The 21821-nt window shown below is 36.2% G+C and overlaps 1 protein-coding gene across 3 annotated transcripts; it reads left to right on the top strand.

Annotated features, from left to right (window-relative positions):
* The first annotated feature begins 861 nt into the window (after nt 1-861).
* On the top strand, nt 862-15390 carry Pp4-19C (protein phosphatase 19C). Of its 3 annotated transcripts, none has more exons than XM_071691134.1 (7): nt 862-926; nt 5089-5278; nt 5517-5669; nt 9329-9502; nt 11432-11558; nt 12448-12637; nt 13413-15390. In XM_071691134.1, the coding sequence occupies exons 2-7, from the start codon at nt 5129-5131 to the stop codon at nt 13540-13542; spliced, it is 924 nt and encodes a 307-aa protein (XP_071547235.1). In that variant the 5' UTR covers nt 862-926; nt 5089-5128; the 3' UTR covers nt 13543-15390. The 3 variants fall into 3 exon arrangements, with proteins under 3 accessions (XP_071547235.1, XP_071547237.1, XP_071547236.1); XM_071691136.1 differs by lacking the exon at nt 862-926 and adding an exon at nt 1058-1206; XM_071691135.1 differs by lacking the exon at nt 862-926 and adding an exon at nt 1058-1212.
* Nucleotides 15391-21821: the final 6431 nt, after the last annotated feature.

Here is a 21821-nt window from a genome sequence, read left to right as displayed (position 1 = left end):
TCACACCTTAACCCATTTTTAGCAAAGGAACCTTCAGTTTTCCCTATAATCCATGACTGAAGACTGCAGACGCAAATCCATGGGAAAATTAGAAAGAAAAAAATGTGACCAAATGGGCCAAGATCCTCAAGCCCTAAATTCACTAAGTTAATGCATAAAGTGAGGCGAAATGTTAACATAGACTTTTGGATGACATATAAATACATAACACAACGCCTACATGATCCAGTATTGATTTCGTTTTCATTAGATCTGATTAGTTTGTGTAAATAAAAAAAAATAAAAGAGATTACGCAGGAACGTAAGTAGGACTTTATGAAGAATACGATTTTTTCATTACTTTCAAGTACATGGCAGATTAGTTCCTGACTCTCTTATATAAATTCTTTATATATTTTTCAAACTATTCTTTGCTGCGGGAGTTAAACATCTCTTGAAGATAAGAAGAGTAGGATCTCATACAAAAACTACATTGGTTTGAATCATTTTTTCGTCCTTGAACTTAGCTTCCCTTTTTTCAGGGAGTTGCAATACATTTCAGCATATACGAAGAATATCTTACCTTCTAGTTTCTTCCTGTGTCCCCAGGGGTACAATATTCATAGGAATTATCCTCTTTAATTTTCACGAAGATTTATTTATACGCACGAAAATGTCGTCTTTCGAAAGATGTATCTCTCACATAGGTAATGAGGATCTATAGTCATTGGTAGAAATAAAATGGATAATTTTATGAAATGAGAAATGTTTTTATTAGATAAGCATATTTAGATTGTATCATTAATTGGTGATAAGTTACAAATCAATGATGAATCATTATTGACATAAATTTTCAATTTAGACTTTCATTAAATGTTTTGACAGAAAAGCCTTGCCAAGCCAGAAGGGAAACCTACGGGTGGAAAACAGTGAAGGTTTATCTTAAGGCGAGTCTTTTTACCCCTTTGCATGTTTCACTTATAAAACCAATATTAACTTCTTGAAATGCTACTGCATCACTTCGTCACGTGACGAAGTAGTTGCGTAAGTCTCATATGAATCACGCTATGACTAGAGCAATCTTATCAGAACGTCCTTAGTGATGGAATCGTTAGTTATAAAGGAACAGTCTTCCGGGAGTGTAAGAACGTGAAATTGTATCAGAACTAAATACTTCTTATTAAGTGAAGACTGCCAGTCAAGAAGAGTTTGGGTAGCAACTCAAAGGTTATAGTAAGAGCATGATCGTTTTTCATATGTTTTTAAGTATCTGTGAAGAAATTGTACGGTATTATAAGCCAGTGGATTACCAGTGGAAGCAAAATTGTTGTGCTTATGGGGTGAGCAATAGTGGCCCAAAATTTTTTTAATGGCAAAAGATGAGAAGTCTGTCGGATCCTAAAGGGCTGCTATAGCTTTAGTGTATCACTGAATTTGTGTTAATACATTTGTGTCCAGGATTTGACTGCTCTGAGTTACATCTGAGAATCTATTACGAGCCATTTCTCAACTTTCAGACTGGAAAACTGTTTGAGCACATCTTATCATAAGTTTCAAAAATTTGATGTTAAGTATGTAGTTAATGGCACCAATGAAATACAGGTAACTCAAGGAAGTTAAAGAAAATCATATCAATGTACTCTTAACATATGGTAGAAATGATGTAGAAGGGCACTGGAGGTGTAATTCGTTTCTTAATGATTAATATATTCACAGTGGGGAGGGTTATGGCAATCATAGAAAGTATAGGAATAATTTCTGAAAAATGTGAAAATATCTTAGAAATCAGTAGAATGGATGAAGACATCATTTGATTTCGCCTTATAATTGTGTTATCTTTTTTGATGCTATGGGTTAAAATCTACTAGATACACTTGGGATTTCAACACTGCACAAGCTATCAAGAAAAGTGTGATTAAAGCTCATTCAAGTTTCACATCAAAATTAGCTTCTGAAGGTGGCTATTGGTATGTTTTACTTTACTTCATGGTGCTGATAGCAGGCATTAAACCTAAGTGGTTAATATATTGTGATCTTACTAGAGACCCTGGCTCTGGTGCTCCAAAATGATGGAGTGTCCGCTTTCCACTCCATCAGTAATCCAAGCATTTCGTAAAACTGTCCAGGGATGGAACCTTGCTCATTGACTTTGGTGACTTATTCCACATTTATGTTTAGGTTCCACTGGTTCCAAAGCCCGGATAAGTCCAGGACCAGAACCAGTTTGGGAGACACCCAGCACATATTGTCATGGGTTAAAGATAATACTCCAAATAAAATAGTTTTTGTTTATTCTCTTGTGCTTTACATATGGAGATCATTGATCAATAAGTCATTGATATGGTGTCCCTAAACTAGTCCTGCTATGGTAACCTTTTTTTATCTGTTGATAATAAGTTGCTAGTGGCCAGAGTTGTGAAAACCATGGAAAATGAGTCAGTTATTGTGAAGAAATGTAAAGGAAATGATGAAACACACTCCTGATTTCCCAAGCAGATGAAATTTATGTTAATTTTGATGTTGTTTGATAATTTCATTTTATTTTACTATTCATTAGTGCAGAGACATCGAAGAATTCAGGATTTATCGTCAACCAGGATATATCTTGTTTCATTCCTATACAAAAGTTAACATGACTATGAATGGATTATATCACACTGACACTGTCTGTCTCTCTGAGGACAAAGCTTGGGATTATGAAGATGCTGGGATTACCTTACATTCCCAGATCTTAATGTCTGAACTTCATGTGGAGCAGATCCTGGAAATATTCAGTTTTTGAGTCCTGTGCAGGGACATTATCAGACTGTAGGCCATAAAGATTTCTTAGGTAAAGTTTACCTATTCCTTGGAGCTCTCCTACAACTTTTTTTAAGTGTAGTTGGACACGTCACATCAAATGTGGCTTCCATTCAACAGAAGGTTGTGTATCTGCAGGCTGTAGCTTACGCATAGAGAAATCCCACCTTATCAACATAAAAGAGTTGTTATTCCCATGGTTCTTATCTCTTAGAATGCTCTGATGAACAGAAGCTCTTGCAAATCCCTATCCATCTAAGAGTTAACCAAAAAAATCCTTTGGCTCTGTCCATGAACCTTTTTCCCAAGCCCCTTGTTTGAAATTAGTTTGCAGTACTGGGGCAGATGCCCTTTCAAGGTTAATCCCATTGGCAACTGGAGTATCATTGGGATTGAGGCTTTCAAGTGGATATCTTCCTTAGAATGGCACTTCAAGTGGATCTCTTTGCCATAAGCACCAGTACTTTACTCCCGGCATATGTTTCTCTAATTTTGGATGTAAGGGCAATTGCAACATATGCTCTTGGACTGGAATCACTTTAATCAGATTTATATCTATCCCACAATTCATCTTGTGGGCCAGGTTCTTCTCGGACAAACTGTGGTTGTTCTGGACCATCTCTGTCTTTTTGTTGGTCCTTAGACTTGAAGTCCTGGATTCTGGGATTTACGTATATGGATTTTTCAAACTTGTCTACAGACTGAAGTTTGGAGGTTTTTCTAACAGGTGACCTCTTACTCAACATTTGGACTTCATGTCAAGCTCTCTTAGATACAGTAAGCCTAAACCCAGTTTTTTCATCAAGAATGAAACCATTAAATTCAGAAATTATCACTCACTCTTGAATGACATCAATTGCATCATGCTGTATGTCCAGTTAACGTGCTTCAAGATTTTTTAGACCACCAGAGATTACCAAGAGAATCGTTTATTTTTGCACCCTGAAACCTTGAAGCCTCTTTTGGCAGGAATTATCTCTACAGGGACCAAGAAATTCATCTTGTTGCTCACCCTGGGCTTTGTGCTATAGCACAGTATGTGAGGAAAGTTGCTTGTACTTCGTCTTCCTCAGAAACCTTTCTTTTGAGGAAATCACAAAAAGAGGCCTTAGACATTCTTCTTCCACTTTTGCAATATCTTATCTTAGTTCAACCATGGTGGATCTACCTAGGGAGGCTGTGAGAATTTCTCCTCCCATAGAACTGGGTCCAGTAGTCCTTCGATTCACTAGTGAAAGTATTTGATTTTATTTAATCAGGTGAAATTTTTTCTAACCCTCCTCTTTCTTATGCTATCATTGCACATGGGACAACAGAGGAGATAAATGTAGGTTCTGAAAGCTTACATACTTTTTCTCTTTGAGGTAGTGCTCAGTGAGCAGTTTCTCTTGTTATTCTTTCCCTGCCTGGTCTCATCTTTTTTGAAAAACCATTTCTCTCTTCTTTCTATGACCATCTTAGGTTGGTGCCACAATCTGCAGAATATGAGCTTTGAATGGTAAGGAACAAACGTTTCGGTGACATTGTTGTGATGGCAATCATACATCGATTAAGAGTGAGCCTTTTTGTTGTGCATAAGGCTGTAGTAATTTGAGGATTGACTGAATAATGTGAGTGAATGAGAGTCTGAGTAACAATGTTAGTGTTGAAATGATCCAGACCTCACTGTTCCTGAAGAAATAAACAATTGCCCTGGGAACTCTGCCTTGCAGAGAAAAGGCTTTCCAACTCTCAAACTGTGCATTTTTCTTTTGTGAAAAGAAAGAAAATCATGTAAGAAAATAACAGAGAAACAACTTTCCCATGGAGAAACAAAAAAGACATAAGAACTTATGTGGGGAACATATTGCTCAGACAACAATAAGCACTATACACCTTGTTGTTGATATATCTTAATTATCACCACCTCATCTTTTTAGTGTTTTTTGATGCATATGGTCCTTTTTGTCATCACTAGATAGTTTTAATTATCATATAGATTATTGTATGCATTGCTAGGCTCCCTTTCGCTACTTGCCACGTACCGATTGATGTCATCTACATATTGCAGTCTGCTGTAGCATCTTCCCAATGCCATAGCTCAGGGTAACTGTTGTAATTGGAGGTCTTAGGCAACTTATGTCACCATTATAGATCAGCTAATATTCATTTGTTATAAAAACTTGAATTATAGATGTACATGAGTTCCCCTGTACATGGCAGTGTAGAATGACATGAGGTTTGGTTGTAGGGAAAATGCCAAAGACTTGGTAAGAAATCCTAATGTAATTTTACATATATCAATGCATATGATTTTTTTTTTAATCACAGGTGAAACACAAAATACTGAGCTGTTGGTGGAAAGAACACAATGGGAGATAGTAGTGACCTTGACCGACAGATTGAACAGTTGCGTCGATGTGAGGTCATCAAAGAAGCAGAGGTTAAAGCTCTCTGTGCCAAGGCTAGGGAAATACTTGTAGAAGAGAGCAATGTACAAAGAGTTGACTCACCTGTTACAGTAAGTAAAAATAGCAAAAATATTGTCAATATTTTGACTTTGCCTATTGATCCTTGTGACTTGGTCAAAATTAATAAATACTTTGAGATTTTTTTTTTTTTACTGAACTTATAAGAGAAATATTCTAATATTTTTACCTTGCCTATTGATCCTCATGATAAGGGTATTGTCTTGAATACATGCTGTAACAGCTTTAAGGATTTTCTTTATTTCTAATGGAATGCATTTTATACTTCAGGTATGTGGGGATATTCATGGCCAATTTTATGACCTTAAAGAACTGTTTAAGGTTGGAGGAGATGTTCCAGATACAAATTACCTCTTTATGGGAGACTTCGTTGATAGAGGCTTCTATAGTGTAGAAACATTTCTTCTTCTTTTAGCGTTAAAGGTAGGACTAAGGTATAGCATTAACATTGCTGTCAGATTTAGCACCTTTATATTAGTTGTGCATTGTATGCCTGTGAAGCATCTTTTGTCAACCAGGCATCTATTTCCCTTAACCATGGTATATTGGATGTGGGATATGGGTGATATATTGGTGTAAAAGATCAGATTAATTGTACAGAGAAAAATTATTAGATTGACATGGGATGAATGTAGGATATCCATTATTAATGAAAGAAGAAATTTAGGGAGAATCTTTATGTCTCTCCATAAGCTTTATGAGTTCATGTTGTGTGGGGGGATAACCACTCATTACCTGGATATTTATTCATATTTTGGCTTTTGTGATACCATTACTTGTATTATTGATCCATTCAGAAGGAAGAGTATATGTTCTGGCATTCAGGAAGCCATAAATGTGTAATAATACCATAATAAGTAATGTGTTCCAAGCTCTCCAATATAAAATTTTAAATGTGGGTAATAAACATTCATTACCTGGATTTAAGATACACTTTGTTTCTGGTAATATCATTACAGGTATATTTGCTCCCCTCTAGGAGTAATATATTTATCTTGGTATTGATAGAACTTGTAAGTTTAGTTAAACCTCAAAAGGTATTGAATCCTAAAGCCCACTTACATTAAGTGAATGATGTTATTCTAACTCCTGTCATTTATGAAATATAATTTGCACATTTTCTCATTCTTTGGCTATTTCAACAGGATTTTGATGTAGGCAGGGGATTTTAGGTGTCTGAAGATTAAGACTTTATCATCAAACCTTCTTTAGTATTGTTATCCTTTAAGTTTCACTTTCATGATGGCTACTTTGGTATAACAAAAGAAAAAATCTATTTTGTAACCTCCATTGCATATTACAGTGTGAAATGTTATGTTCATATTGTATTTGTATGATTCACCAGACTCTCTTGGATGAAGAGATGATAGGGTATGAGAAAAAATTTAGAAATGAATTGGAGCTCCTCTTGTGTTTATAGACCTGACTCTTAAGGTAAAGAGTTTATAGGCATAGATGAAAGAAGGAAGAGAATTCTGCAGCTTCACCTTTCAAGGAAAGGAGGTATCATAATGATCAATCCTTGTGTGGCAATGCTTATCTTTCCTGTTTATTTTATGCAGGTAAATTAGGCTTTCTCTGTCAGTAACTCCATTTGCAGTTGTGCATCACTTGTGCTACTAATTTTCATTGCTTGTATCCATAATGACACCCTTTTTTAGTAGAATCCAGTTTGTGCTTGCTCTTGTTACTCAACATTTTTTGTACCCAGGTTTCTCATGGTAAAGTTTTTTCATGCAGCTTTAGCCTTTATAGTCCAAAATTATTCTTCCATTTCAATACACTGGAATATGCCTGCCTCCACATTACATACCACATTGCAAAAACTGTCCAAATATTTCATCTTTTGAAACCCTATAATGTGTGTCAGTATTCAAGTTGAATTTTGCACTCTTGCCTTTTAAAACACAATGACCTTTACTTGATATGCCTTTGCATTCAGCATTAGCCTTCATGCTCCAGTAATATGCTTCCTTATCAATTTTTTATTTATTTATGAGGCTGTAAGGCATGTGTATGAGTAGGAAGAGAGGAAAATGATTGGTTCTCAGTGAATGTTGGTTTGTGGCAGGGGTGAGTGATGTCTCCAGGGTTGTTTAATTTGTTTATGGATGAGGTTGTTAAGGAGGTGAATGCAAGAGTGTTGGAGAGAGGGGCAAGTATGCAGTCTGTTGTGGATGAGAGGGCTTGAAAAGTGAGTCAGTTGTTGTTTGCTGATGATACAGCACTGGTGGCTGATTCTGATGAGAAACTGCAGAAGCTGGTGACTGATTTTGGTAAAGTGTGTGAAAGAAGAAACCTGAGAGTAAATGTGAATAAGAGTAAGGTTATTAGGTACAGTAGTGTTGAGAGACAAGTCAGTTGGGAGGTAAGTTTGATTGGAGAAAAACTGGAGGAAGTGAAATGTTTTAGATATCTGGGAGTGGATTTGGCATTGGATGGAACCATGGAAGCTGAAGTGAGTCACGGGTGGGGGAGAGGGTGAAAATTCTGGGAGCATTGAAAAATGTGTGGAAGGCGAGAACGTTATCTCGGAAAGCGAAAATGGGTACGTTTGAAGGAATAGTGGTTCCAACAATGTTATATGGATTTGAGGCATGGGCTATAGATAGGGTTGTGCGGAGGAGGGTAGATGTGTTGGAATTGAGATGTTTGAGGACAATATGTGGTGTGAGGTGGTTTGATTGAGTAAGTAATGAAAGGGTAAGAGAGATGTGTGATAATAAAGATAATAAAAAGAGTGTGGTTGAGAGAGCAGAAGAGGGTGTATTGAAATGGTTTGGTCACATGGAGAGAATGAGTGAGGAAAGATTGACAAAGAGGATATGTGTCAGAGGTGGAGGGAACAAGAAGTGGGAGAGCAAATTGGAGGTGGAGGGATGGAGTGAAAAGATTTTGAGCGATCGGGGCCTGAACATGCAGGAGGGTGAAAGGCATGCAAGGAATAGAGTGAATTGAAACGATGTGGTATACTGGGATGGATGTGTTGTCAATGGATTGAACCAGGGCATGTGAAGCATCTGGGATAAACCATGGAAAGTTTTGTGGGGCCTGGATGTGAAAAGCGAACTGTGGTTTCAGTGCATTATACATGACAGCTAGAGACTGAGTGTGAACAAATGTGGCCTTTGTTGTCTTTACCTGCGCTACCTCGCGCATGTGCGGGGGGAGGGGGTTTTCATTTCATGTATGGTATTTTTGGCAACAGGAATGAATAAAGGCAGCAAGTATGAATTATGTATATGTTTATATATGTATATGTCTGTGTATGTATATATATGTATACGTTGAGATGTATAGGTATGTATATGTGCGTGTGTGGACGTGTATGTATATACATGTGTATGTAGGTGGGTTGGGCCATTCTTTTGTCTGTTTCCTTGTGCCACCTCACTAATGCGGGAGACAGCAACAAAGTATAATGAAATAAATAGTAATATGATTACCCCAGGACCAATTTCTTTGAAAGAGTCTTGGTATTACCCAAGACCTTTCTAAAAGCTCCTGCAAACTAAGTCCCCTTTAGAGTGGGAAGTTCTTTGATGAGGGTGTTCTCCCAATGTTACACTCTTGCCAAAGGTGAATTCTTGCTCACATTGTAAGCTTGAACAAGCAGAGTCTGGGAATGCCTCCTTATCAATACACCACAGTATGTATGCCTCTAAAGTACGTACCAATATTGCACTTCTAACTCTGTCCAAATACTTTTTTCTTCTTTCTTTCTTTCTACCACTGTTTTTTTATTGTATTAAGCTCAGTTGTGAAGTCCAGGAACTGGGCAACAACTTTGCTGTTTCTATATTTTGGATCAAGTGCTTAGTCTTTCAGCTGCTGTTTCTATATTTTGGATCAAGTGCTTAGTCTTTCAGCTTGCTCATATATTCTCAGCAAGTCAGTTTTTCCATATTTTAGCTTTTGATGATCATCTTAACATTGAGTGTACATCAGTTATATACACATAATGCATTAATTCTCTCCTAACATTTTTTCTTTGAACTATCATGCTTCAAGCTGTAGGTTGACCTTTTCAGTATTTTTGCATTTTGTTTTGTAATTGTGAATTTCCTTTTCCTTTATTTTAGGTGCGATACCCTGATAGAATAACCTTGATTAGAGGAAACCATGAATCAAGGCAGATCACTCAAGTTTATGGTTTTTATGATGAATGTTTAAGAAAATATGGCTCCATCACAGTATGGCGATATTGCACAGAAATTTTTGATTACCTATCCCTGTCAGCTATTATTGATGGAAAGGTGAGTTTATTATTTAAACTACTTTGAGCTTTACATAATTTATGGAAACTTTTACCTTTTACTTTATTGCCTCAGGAGCCACTTTTATAGATTACTCGCAGTACTCAGGAATCCAGTTATGTCTAGTGGGTGGGAGTATAGGTCAAGGAATGTGGTAATGTGTGAGTAAGTATAGGACGTATTAGGAATATGTGTATAGTGTCTTCAATATAAAAGCTACATCCTCAGTATGAGTTTCTTATTATGTTGCAGTAGATGTGTTAATTGCTGTAGAGAATGGTGGCATCCAGATTGCAGGTGAGAAGACATTGCTTTAGAGTTACTCTAAGCAAGTGGCCTGTTTAGGGTGAGGCACTAAAACTAAGCAGAAGCACTGGAGTTCACCAGTTATGGAAACTTCTGCTGTGGCTACCCCTTTAAGGGAGTCTTTGAAAGGAATGGGTCTCAGAGATATAGATAGATAAGTAGATAATGGTGTCCAGAATGCAGATGAGAAAGGGTAAGTTATATATGTGTGGGGAGTTAGGTCTCAGATGGAAGGATGTCTAGTGAGGTGGAGTTCAGGATTGGGTTGTAAATGTTTTGTCAGCGTTGTTTTTACTGGGGGAGGGGAATCTATGAGTATAGGTTGTATAAGGGTGATGCAGGGGTAAGCTTTTTATTTCTACCTTGGTTTTGTTGGTCAGTTATGAAGTGATTTGACTGGGAGGAGTGTAGTGCTTTTGCAAAAAACTGCCCTAAAGACAGTGACCTCTCCTCACTTTCATCAGCGTGCCTAGGATCTTTGCCCCTTCACCTGTCCTGTATTTCACTGTCATCTCCCTTGGTTCCAGTCACTATGATATTCATTTCCACGTATCTTAAAACACTCCACTTCCAACAAGTTCTACTCAATCACACTCACTTCAAGTGGTCTGTCTCTCTTCACTTCCTAACCTAATAACCTTGCTTTTATTTACATTTATTCTAAACTTTCCTCTTTCACGGAATCTCCCAAAATCATACACTAGCTTCTGTAGTGTCTTATTAAGAATTGCCACCCATGCCATGTCATCTGCTAACAGTAACTGAATCACCTCCCAAACCCCACCCCCTACCCCTTACATACAGTCTGCATACCTGCTTGTATCTTCAAGCTGTTTTTATTCACTTACCTCACCAATCAGTCCACAAATATATGAAACAGCCATGGTGACATCAAAGACTATTGCTGTAGACCTATCTTCACCTAGAACAAATCACCCCCCACTTTACTTACTTGCACACATGCCTTACTCTCTTGATAAAATCTCCTCAATTTTTCTAATAGCTTTCCACAAAGTATCCCTATCACATCTGTCATTCTTCTTTCTTCACATCCCTAAATGCTGCATACAAATCTTCCCTCCCCATATTTATGAATCCTGCCATTTGTCATCTTGTTCTCATCGCAGTATTCACTTTTTTTTTTTTAATCTATAAGTACTGTCTCATCTCTCAATTGCTCTCTTTTTCAGCTTTTTTTTCCTTTCACTTTTACCTCCCATTGTTCTTTCATACTTTCCTATTTACCTCTGCTCATATGGTAGTTGCCATCTCGTCTCTGGGACACATATAACATGAATACAAGACTGCTCTTGTTCCTTTTTGACAAAGTTGACAGCCACATATGTAGATTATCCCACCTTTTTAACATGTGGTCTCCATTGTATTGGCAGTATAGGTCAATAGTAAGCATAACTGGTGTATTTGTTTTTAACCTGTCATATAATTACCATTCCTCATCATTTTAGTATTTTTAATCCTTAATAAACAGCTTTAGGAAGCTTGTGATCAGTTCACTGCTTGCCAGAAAACTAATATCATTGTCATAACATAAGAAAAGAAATCTTATTCTTTAATGTAGATTTTCATCTTTTATTTGATTTTCTCTTTTTTGATATTCAACAGATATTTTGTGTACATGGTGGGTTATCTCCAAGTATCCAAACCCTAGACCAAATTCGTACCATTGATCGAAAGCAAGAGGTGCCTCATGATGGGCCCATGTGTGATCTCTTGTGGTCTGACCCTGAAGGTATTTATTTTTTCTTACTGTTATTGCTTTCATCTGTTATATATGAACTTTCATAAAATGAGAAAAGATATTTCATCATGAAAATGGTATTTCAGTATTGCTGCACAGCTTTTTATATTTTTGAGTGTCATCTTGCAGTTTTTCCTCCGTAATCCTTTTGACGTTCTCACCTTAGAGTTGGGTTTCATCTAGTGTGATATGTGAAGATTTAAAGGAAACTAATATGATATTCTCAAATAAAAAATGTACACTGTAAGGGCCTCATAAAACTCTGTGGTCTTGCATTGCTGTATGCACATTTCTTGAGTCCCTTAGTTAGTCCCTTAACCTTAGGTTGTCACATATTTAAGAGTATATTGCCTTAAATGTATTATAATCAGATTAGCATAACTAGTTAATGTCAGTACACCAGTCATAGTGAATGGATTATCAGATTAATGTTATCTGTTGTGTTGCTCTTCATGCTAACATTACTTACATTGCAGATAGGGTGGTACTAATTATGATTTCTTCTAACCAACCAGCCAAAGATTTTTAGCACTAACCTAGACCCAAGTTAATTTTACATTGTACATTGCATTATTTGACATATTTCTAAAATGTAATTTTATTAAAAAGAGCCCTCCCAGACATTCTATGGTTGTTATAACTTTTTTTATATATAAATCACAAAGGTAATGATCAACATTGACAACTTTTTATAGAAATCAAATGAGTGAAGCAGTTGCAGTCTAATTGTTATGTGAATAGTGGAAATTCATAAGTACTTTTGTGTAATTGTTGATGATGATGGATACCCATGTGTGAGTGTGAAACAGGAATATTCATATCACCTAAGATGTGATGGAAAGATTATTAAGTAATAGATTTTTACTTTCTCCCTTGCCAGATGCACAAGGTTGGGGTGTTAGTCCACGAGGTGCTGGCTATCTCTTTGGTTCTGATGTCGTAGCACAGTTTAATGACACCAATGGCATTGACATGATATGCCGTGCACATCAATTAGTCATGGAGGGATACAAGTGGCATTTTAACAACACAGTTTTAACTGTCTGGTCTGCACCAAATTATTGTTACAGGTGCGTTAAGCTTTTATCAAGGTAGTGTGCCTGTTTTTGTGTGTTCTTGAGGTTTAACCCATCTTCTTTGGAGGGCAGACTGCTGTCAGTTTCAGCAAATGGAGCAGTCAAGGTAAACCTTGGGATAGTCTGTGGGGCATGGCTGTGGATGATAGGCTTTGATTTCATAACATTATACATGTAATGTGTGTGTGTTCATAAAGCATCCAGGGTAAACCATGGAAAGGTCTGTGGGGCTTGTGTGTGAATAGGGAGCTGTATTTTTGGTGCATTGCACATGATAGCTAGGGGAAGGATGTGAGCAATTGTGGCCTTTCTTTGTCTGTTCCTGATGCTACCTCACTAATGCAGAAAATGGCAATCAAGTGTGTGAAAAACAATAATAGAATTACATTTTCCACAGTGTGTGAAAAACAATATTAGAATTACATTTTCTACTCTTACATTTTTACATAAAGCATGGTTACAAAATATAAAACCCTTTGTGATGGAAGTACTTATCCCTTGTAGAGAACATTGCAGGAAATGATTGAGATATTTTTTGAAAATTATATGCTTTTCAGTGCATAGGTGAGAGTACATCTGTCAGAAGTTCTTTTATTATATATTGAAATTTGAATGTAGTATAGCCAGCCAGTTCTTGTAAAAGATAAGTTCCTTATGGGTTGAGATCATTTTACTACTTTTGGTGTGAGTTTTACTAGGATACCTCTTAGCTTTTCTTTAGCTTCTTTATAAAATGTGCTTTGTAACTAAAGTTATACTCTTTTCAAAGATGTGGGAACGTAGCAGCAATATTGGAACTGGATGAGAACCTGAAACGAGACTTCACTATTTTTGAGGCAGCACCACAAGAGAGTAGAGGCATCCCAGCAAAGAAACCTCAGGCAGACTATTTTCTCTAGGATGTTATTTGATTTTTCAATCTTGTGATTTACCACTCAAGATTTTGTATACATGAGTCAGCATGTGGTCATTGTAACCCTTAGGTGAACCTCAGTTTTCAGCACAGAGTGCTAAAGAACTGGATTCCCAGTATGTGCCAGTTTAACTTACTTGGACAGTGAACCAAAATACACCTAAGAGTTTGTTATATTTCATGATTTATTAACTTCTTTAATGTGGAATATTGATTGAAATATGAATCTATGGTTGTCATGTACTGTACTGAATTTTGGTTAACTGTATCATGTGCAATAAATGCATTGGTGTATTTACATCAGATGAACTCCTCTCTAAAAGAAGTCAAGAATATCAGTATATGCCATGATGCATTTCTTTATGAAGCAGAATGAAGATTTCCCAGTTTGTTTCATCAGATTCTTTGTTATGAATTAATGATACATTATTCATTAATGTATTAGAATTGATAGCTTCAATCTGACTGAAATTTGTCTTTATTTTTGTAGAGTTGTTATGAAGATATCATTTCACTTCAGATCTTATAGGTAAAACAGAAATTAAAATCACCTATTGAAATAAGTGAAAACTGTCACAGTTATATTACTTGTGATTATAATTATTGGTATATAGAGTGTAAATGGGTAATACCTATCCTTGAAATTGCTGGTGGTATGATGAAATTATTTCGTGGCTCATAAAACTGTCTGAGCCTAACCCCAGAAAGATAAAACATATGGACCGAAGGCTTAAGGCAGCCTGGTTAGAGGGTGACTGTTTTTTATAAAAAACGTTTATTATTCTTTTGTGTCACTCCTTATATATATGACAAACTGAAAGGATTATTTTATGAATTAAGTATTGATCACTGTAACTCTCAAATGATATTAAAAACTACTGTGTATAGAGGGGCAACTACCTTGCTTACAACTCCATGGATAAACGAACTTGCTGGACAAGTAATATAGGTATTATTGTCTATAGTAATTAGCAGGAGGATCCAGTGTCTTAGAATTTCAGTTTTGCTTCCATTGTAGGCCATTCTCACAATACATCAAGAGAGAAATGAAGTTAGAGGAAATGTTGTCCAAAGACCAAATGTAGACCTCATGTAATGGGAACATATTATAAAAGTTCCCTTGTATGTTTACTGTATAATTGTCTGGGAATATTTATCTGCTGTAATCACTTCATTGTTAAATTTCATCTGTAAATGAAACATGCTCATTGTTCATCATGCTCAGTATCCATTATCCTGTCAACAATGTGCTGCAAAAGCCTAAGGCAGTGAAGCACTTGCAACTGAATCATTCCAGTCGTCAGTCAGTGATGTTAGAATTCTGCCAGTGAGAATGATTGTGATGAAAGCACTTATGTGGGAGGAATGTGCACAGTTAAGTAATCAAATCACCTTTTTGTATAACAGAGATGAATATGGAAGAATAAAAACTAGGATAAATGTAATTCATGAATATGTGATAAACACCCATGATAATCTGAAATGGTTATAAGATATTTAGGTGGGCATCAGTGTCCCATTTTACTGTTCTTCAGGTTTGAAGTTTTGTGTGCCTGCACTATTTTTTTATTTTTTTTAAGGTATTATGGGTATTAATGATTTAAGAATGTCATGTTATTGAATTTAGTATTCAGTACTAGACAAGTGAAAATACCCTGCATTAAACTTCAAAACCTAAAGTCTTCATGTGTTTCAGAGAAAGTTTTACTTATTAATTTGATGAATAGACTTTAGTCTGTGGTAAGTCAAAATGTGTTGGAATGAAATAGCTGAAGACCCATATCATATTATGCTATTTTTATAGTAATCAAAGAATGTAAGGTTCACAAAGTAATTTTCTTTTCTTCTGCCTTAGTTGAAATTTGTTATTAATGTTAATGTATTCTACTTGATTTTAGTGATTCTTGCTTGAATGTGGGTGCCACCCTTGACATATACAAGTTTATATATATAAGATCAGGACCTGTTTTGTAAGGTTTCTGTTACAGGAAAATAATGAATTCCTTTGGAGTGAGAAGTTCCTTGACAAGATTGTATTTCTCTTTCTCCATGGATGATGATACAACTTTCCACTTGCAGTGTTACCTCATATAAGCAGTGTCCAATAACACCATATATATACTTTACTTTTCTGACCCAGGAACCCCTTTTGTGCAGTAACCACAGCACACAGGAAACTGGCTTTAGCCAGTGGTTGGGACCACAGTTTAAGAAGCGTGGTAGTTTGGTATGCCTATCTGTTTGAGGTGAAGTGATGAAATTTACAGCTGTTCACATGCTGGTAATGGGCTGAAACAGGTGTGGGAAACCATTGAAAGGTCTCTGGAGACTGCAATGTCAGTACATTACACATGAGAGAATCTGTAGGAGTGAATGAGGCTGTTTCTTTGTCTGTTCTTGGCACAACCTCACTAACACAGGAAATGGTGAAAAGCATGAAAAAAATGTGTATGCATAATGTGTGCAATTATTACTAACTCCACCTGCATGTGGTTTCACTGTGATTGAAAAGTCAGCAATGGCAAGGTTATAATGTGGATGGATGAAAGGAGTACAATCTCGTTGAAGAACTTTTTACTACAAAGGAGTCTGTCATTTCCCAGCTGTTGATTGTAGAACAGTCATGGAGCTGCAGAAACCCCTTGAAGTGGGTTCTTGGGTTATTTGATTAAAATGAATGTAATGTATATACATACATTTTTAAGCCCAGACATTGGGCCAGGGACTAGGGATGGATGCCATTGACCCTATCCTTGGCTTATTTAAGGGCTCAGGAATGTCTCTCATAGTAAAAATTTTAAATGAACATTAAATAATTTTGCCAGTTTTTGGCCAGGAGCAATTCATATGACAGTATTAAACTATAATTGTTAAAAATGGAATCAAGAAAATAGCATCTGGCAGATTTCAGAATTGCTTGACTCATTGGGCCATAACCTGCATTGCATCATTTACATTTTATACATTTTGCCACACCAGCAGACATATGTGCTGTTCAGTTCATTTAAATATCCAAGCCACTTACAACACAGGATGAGTGCTGAAGCAATATCTACTTTTTTTTTCTTAATACATTGAGAGAAGTTTATGTATGATAATTGCAAAAATTTTTATCATAGATCTTCATAGATTTTGTTCATAGTGCCCAAATTTTTCCTCTAATTTTTCAAGAATGTGCAGAAAAGTAAGAAAAGAATTGCCGACCAATAGTTGACATTGGCTTCATATGGAGCTGCTGCTACTGAAATAAGTTATCATATTGATGACATTTCATGTGATTTACTTTGCTGAATATTCATGTATGCTTCTATACACTGGTGGTTATTTGATTATGCAGCCTGGATGGGACTTACAAACCATTTCCACTTAATGGCCAGGTATTTGTAGTATAAATAAGGCATAATGTGTCCACCTATCAAAAGTTAATCATTAGCCTGGTGACGATATTGAGTGTTGATTTGGATTTATGAATTCTAGGTGATTCTGTGCTTTTGAACTTTACTACCCTAAACATATGTAAATAAGGTTGATCTCTGTACATTACATCTCTTTCCATCTGTCATTAATCCTGTCCCCAAATCTCATTGGACAGATCAAACACAGCCACTCAGAATACTTACACATCCTTATCTCATGCCGAGTGAGTTGAAGTGAAGCAAACTTCCAATCTAGAATTTCTAAAGTGCTTTTAATTTTTTTTTTATTGTTTACTCTACCTTCATAAGTGTTTTTATTTTTTGATTTGGAGATTAAATTGGATGTTTCACAGTGGAACTACCAGCTTGGTCTTCCATCCTTTTATTCATATATTTGATCATTTACGATATTTATGGTTTTATGTGGTATGGTATAGCAGGGTTACTGTCACACCATTATCAAACTGATGTAAGTGACAGATTAGACCTTCAATAAAATCAGCTAAATGATATTTTGAAGGACTATACTAATATTGGGAAAGTGAATAATGATACATTACAAAATAGTTCTCATTAGTAGTGTTATACAGCTTACAGTATTTATGATTCAAGTGGACATCATATAACACTGACATGATAATCTCATCTGCAGGTTTGAATAAAATTTGCTTGTCATTTATAGATATATTAGCAGATTTGGGCTCAAGACTTCTTGCTTCTTGTCTGCTTGGACAGACAAGAGTAGAATGGCATTTCTGAGTGCTGAGGACTTGAAATATACAGGAGGGTGAAAGGGTTGCACAGGAAAGAGTGAATTGGAGTGATGTGTGCATATAAAGCAACTGGAAGAAACCATGGAAAGGTGTGAAGGCCTTAGTTGTGGATAAGGGGCTGTGATTTTGGTGCAATACATATGACAGCTAGAGAACAGTTGAGAACAAGGCTTTTTCTTTGACTCTAGCTTTGCCTTGCTAACACATGAAACTGCAAATAAGTATGAGAAAATAGAAATATTCCCCTCATATATCCCATATTTTTTTCCATAATCTTTTCACTCAACACCAACCCATTTTTCTGAAATACATTTTCCTAGCAGCTGGAAATATCTATCCTGCTGAGGAAATGGATGAATTATTGGGAGTTCTGTTTGGGGTTAGTCATCATGTGTCTGGCAATTTTCTTGGCATGTCCACAGAGAGAAGACAGACAGGACTGGCTTTCTGTGGTTTGAAATATAGTATGTTTTCCCATCATCCAGAAATTTCTACCCTACTATAGAAATGTGTGAATTATTGAGAGCTGTGTATGGGGTTTAGTCATTGTACTTCTTACCATAATTACAGACCACTTGGTATGACTACAGATAGAAAATAGGACTGCCTTTTGTATGAATAAGTATTTTATTAAACAAATTTCATTTTTTCCTTATAATTGAAAGGAAAACTTTACAATTAGCACTCTTGAAATAACATTGTTAAAAAGTGATTATGCATGGCAGTGACTGAAAGTCATACAACTTTATTTAATTAATGCATTAGCATTGACAAGAAATGATAAATTTGATAGGTACACTTCACACCTGGTAAGGAGAATATGTAGACATTTTCCCTTGAAACACTGTAAACAGATAAGAGTTTGAATGGCCCTCCCATCCTTAGTGCCAGGCCTAGTACATAATTAGATGAGGGCACAAGTCTGCAGATACTTTAATACAAGTATCATGTACATATCTTAGACTTCTCAGCATAATAGTAATGACTGGCTTTTTTGTTTTTTGCATATAACCAAAAAATTTTGTAAAGCAAGTGTACTTTTAGGATACTCTTGTATGGGCGACCAAGTTTCTTGATTATCATATTTTCGAACTTTTGTTACCGTGCTGATAACTTTAGACAACACCTATGATCTACATAGAGAATTTGATGTTGGCTAGGCTAATTTCACCACCTCTTTTACCAGGCTTCTGCAGCTTCAAGGCTGCATTGAAGAGAGTAGCGGGGAAATTATGGATTCCCTTGTAGTAAGCCAAGTTCCTTGTTAAGATTGTACTTTTATTTATCCATTGATGATACAGCCTTGCTAAAGATGACTGTCCACTCACAGAATTGCCTCATGCATCCATAATCCAGTAACACTGCCAGTCTAGTTAATCCAGGAATATTGATATATGGAATCTGGATCTGGGGAAAGGATGATAGAAATGCTGTATGAAAGGTGTTACAATTGTATGGGTTGGGAAGAAGCTACAAGATGCAGTGGGGAGTTTTTAATCAAGAGAGTAAATCATGAATACAAGTACAAAGGAAGGTTATTGGATCCAGATGAAGGTTCATGATGGGGGTGTGTAAGGTTGTCATGGCTGTTTGATCTGTTTGTGGATGAAGTTGTAAGTGAGGTGAATTTGAGGGTCGTGGAAAGAGGGACATTGTTTGCAGTCTGTCAGGTTGGGGAGGGGGGAGTAAATTATTTGCTGATAATGTTGTTTAGAGTTTGTTAATGCTTTTTTTTTTTTTTTTTTTTTTTTTTTTTTTTTTAGCTGGTTACATGTTCTTAAGTGGTGTGTAACTTTAGGGGAGAATCTTAAGATTTATTTCTATGTCCTTATGCTTTTGCACAAGGACACAGTTTAGGGATGGGAAGGCACCTATATTGAAATTTTTGAGCTTCCTTCCCATAAACTTTGTGAATGCCATTCAGCCTGCTTTCCTGTGGTTATGTGGGTCAGGTGGAGTGTTATCAGGATGGGTAAGTGGTCAGAGCACCGTTCATGTTACATGATTTAGTTGGTCTTTCTGTGTTGTGCAGGTAGGCAGGTGATGTTTGGCAAGGTTGTCCAATAGAACTGGTGAATTGGGAGTGTATTTGGCTGATTGTGTAGAATGAGCTGGGAATAACACCTGGAGGGGCATATGATGGGCATAGGTATATAGGTGCTATAGTTAGCACTGAAATGTTCTTCTTATTAGATTGTATTTGTAGGTGTTTAACTTGTCTGTGAGCTGTTTTGTAGTGTCATTGGTATTGGAGAATGTTATGGTATCGTGGATAAGTGCTATGAGTTCTCCTTGTCCTTGTTGTCTGTCATCTCTAGATTGTGCAGTTGTAGAAAGGAGGGATAGTTGATCTGGATGTGAATCTGATTTGCATGGATAGATGCTGTGTGGATGTTGTGTTATTCTAGTTGGTTGAGAATTTGTTTGTTTCTGATGTCACTTATGTTGAGCTGCAGGGTGTTTATTTTCTTGCCTGGGTTCTGAAGGGTAGTAGGGTTTGTTTGTGAATGTTTCGTAATGTTGTGTAAAGTGTTTGTGTCAGAGGTGAGGGGGGTTTTGGATTTGCTCTATAAGTGGTTGCTGCTTTTTCAGTGTTCTGAGGAGTTCACACACTACCTTTAATGTATAATGTATTGAAATTGTAACCTACCATGCAGATCCAGGTGCCATAGACTACTTTGCACTTTAAATTAAACACTTCACAACCCTTGGTTGAACCCAGTGACAGCATGTTGCCTCTACCACATTAATCCACTTCAGTCTCTCCCATGCACACCTCTCACTCCCCTTAATGTTCAAGCTTCATACCCCAAAGCCTCATTCATCTCAACTTTCCATCTTTTTGGTCTCCTGACCTCTCCATCCTCCCTCCACTTGACTTTTTTGTATAGATGTATAATTGCTTCATGTTGAGTGAAGTACATAACTGCTCATCTTCCTTTATATAAAACACAAACATATGTTGCTGTAGGCCATGTTTAATGAAAAAAATCATGATTGGTTATTATATTTTAGTCATGATCAGCTGCAGTATTGTGGTAAGAGAATATTTTTATTTTGTGAGGTGGTTGGTTGATAGGTGGCAATGAAACAATGTCAGCACAAAAATTTTTACATTTTGATAATGTCAGCGAATTTTATTCCGCAAAGTGTGACAGATAACAAAAAACTTAATTTCAATATGTTAGTTTTATTATTAGTATGTTCAGTCTTTTATGATATGCCTCTAACTGACTGTCCTCCAGTGGGGAGGGATTAGATGTCAAAGTGCAAGAGAATTGAGATTAGACAGCTTGTTGCATATAGTCTCTGTTAGTACCATATGTTTTACAGATCTTCAATATTTATTACACATGGAAACACTGTTGAATTATATCTCTGATATAAGTGTCAGTATACTGCCTGGGATATAGATATGTACAGTCATCTGAATGCTTGTAATTCTTAAGAGTTTGCTGTAGGAGGTTCAGTTGTTGGATCTTCATTAATGCCACAGGAACAGCTAGCACACCATTTGCCCCAACTCCCTATGACTGGATGTCCAGGGTATATTATCCTAGGTCATTCTGTAATATGACCTAGTATTTGGATGTTATGTACTGTACAAAGAAAATGAATGCTCAAATGCCCCAATTATGAAAAGACTTTTGGCTGTCACTACAAAGAATATTAGATGAAACATTACTGCATCAAGCATTTTTTACATTATGCAAGTATATTCTATGTTCATCAAAGGTAGAGTTTTTAGATATGTCAAAAACGTGTATCTGCCATTGATTCATGATATGGGCTCATGTGCATATTCAAATTGTCAAACTTGAACCTCTATGTCATCTGAGATGTACATTTCTCAGATTCATATTATTGAACTGAAAAGTTGATAAAATATAAGATTCCTTGTGAAAGATTTTAAGTACAGTTTATTCTCTTACAGGAATCATCAATATTTGCATTGTGTAGATTGAATAAACATTTATTTTCCAGAAGAATATAATTTGTCCTTTTAATAAAACATAGTAAGGATTTTTTAGGGATTTTTCTTCCTTGAGTATTCAAGATTTTTAGAATGGGGATTT

Source organism: Panulirus ornatus, chromosome 50, assembly GCF_036320965.1.
Source record: "Panulirus ornatus isolate Po-2019 chromosome 50, ASM3632096v1, whole genome shotgun sequence".
Lineage (NCBI taxonomy): Eukaryota > Metazoa > Arthropoda > Malacostraca > Decapoda > Palinuridae > Panulirus > Panulirus ornatus.
This window is presented reverse-complemented; position numbering and strand designations above follow the sequence as displayed.

Excerpts from the sequence above, each read along its gene's own strand:
- Pp4-19C (XM_071691134.1), top strand. The coding sequence starts at position 5,129 with ATGGGAGATAGTAGTGACCTTGACCGACAGATTGAACAGTTGCGTCGA. Across the intron at positions 5,279-5,516 it reads GAGTTGACTCACCTGTTACA|GTATGTGGGGATATTCATGG; the intron begins GTAAGTAAAAAT and ends TTTATACTTCAG. Across the intron at positions 9,503-11,431 it reads CAGCTATTATTGATGGAAAG|ATATTTTGTGTACATGGTGG; the intron begins GTGAGTTTATTA and ends GATATTCAACAG.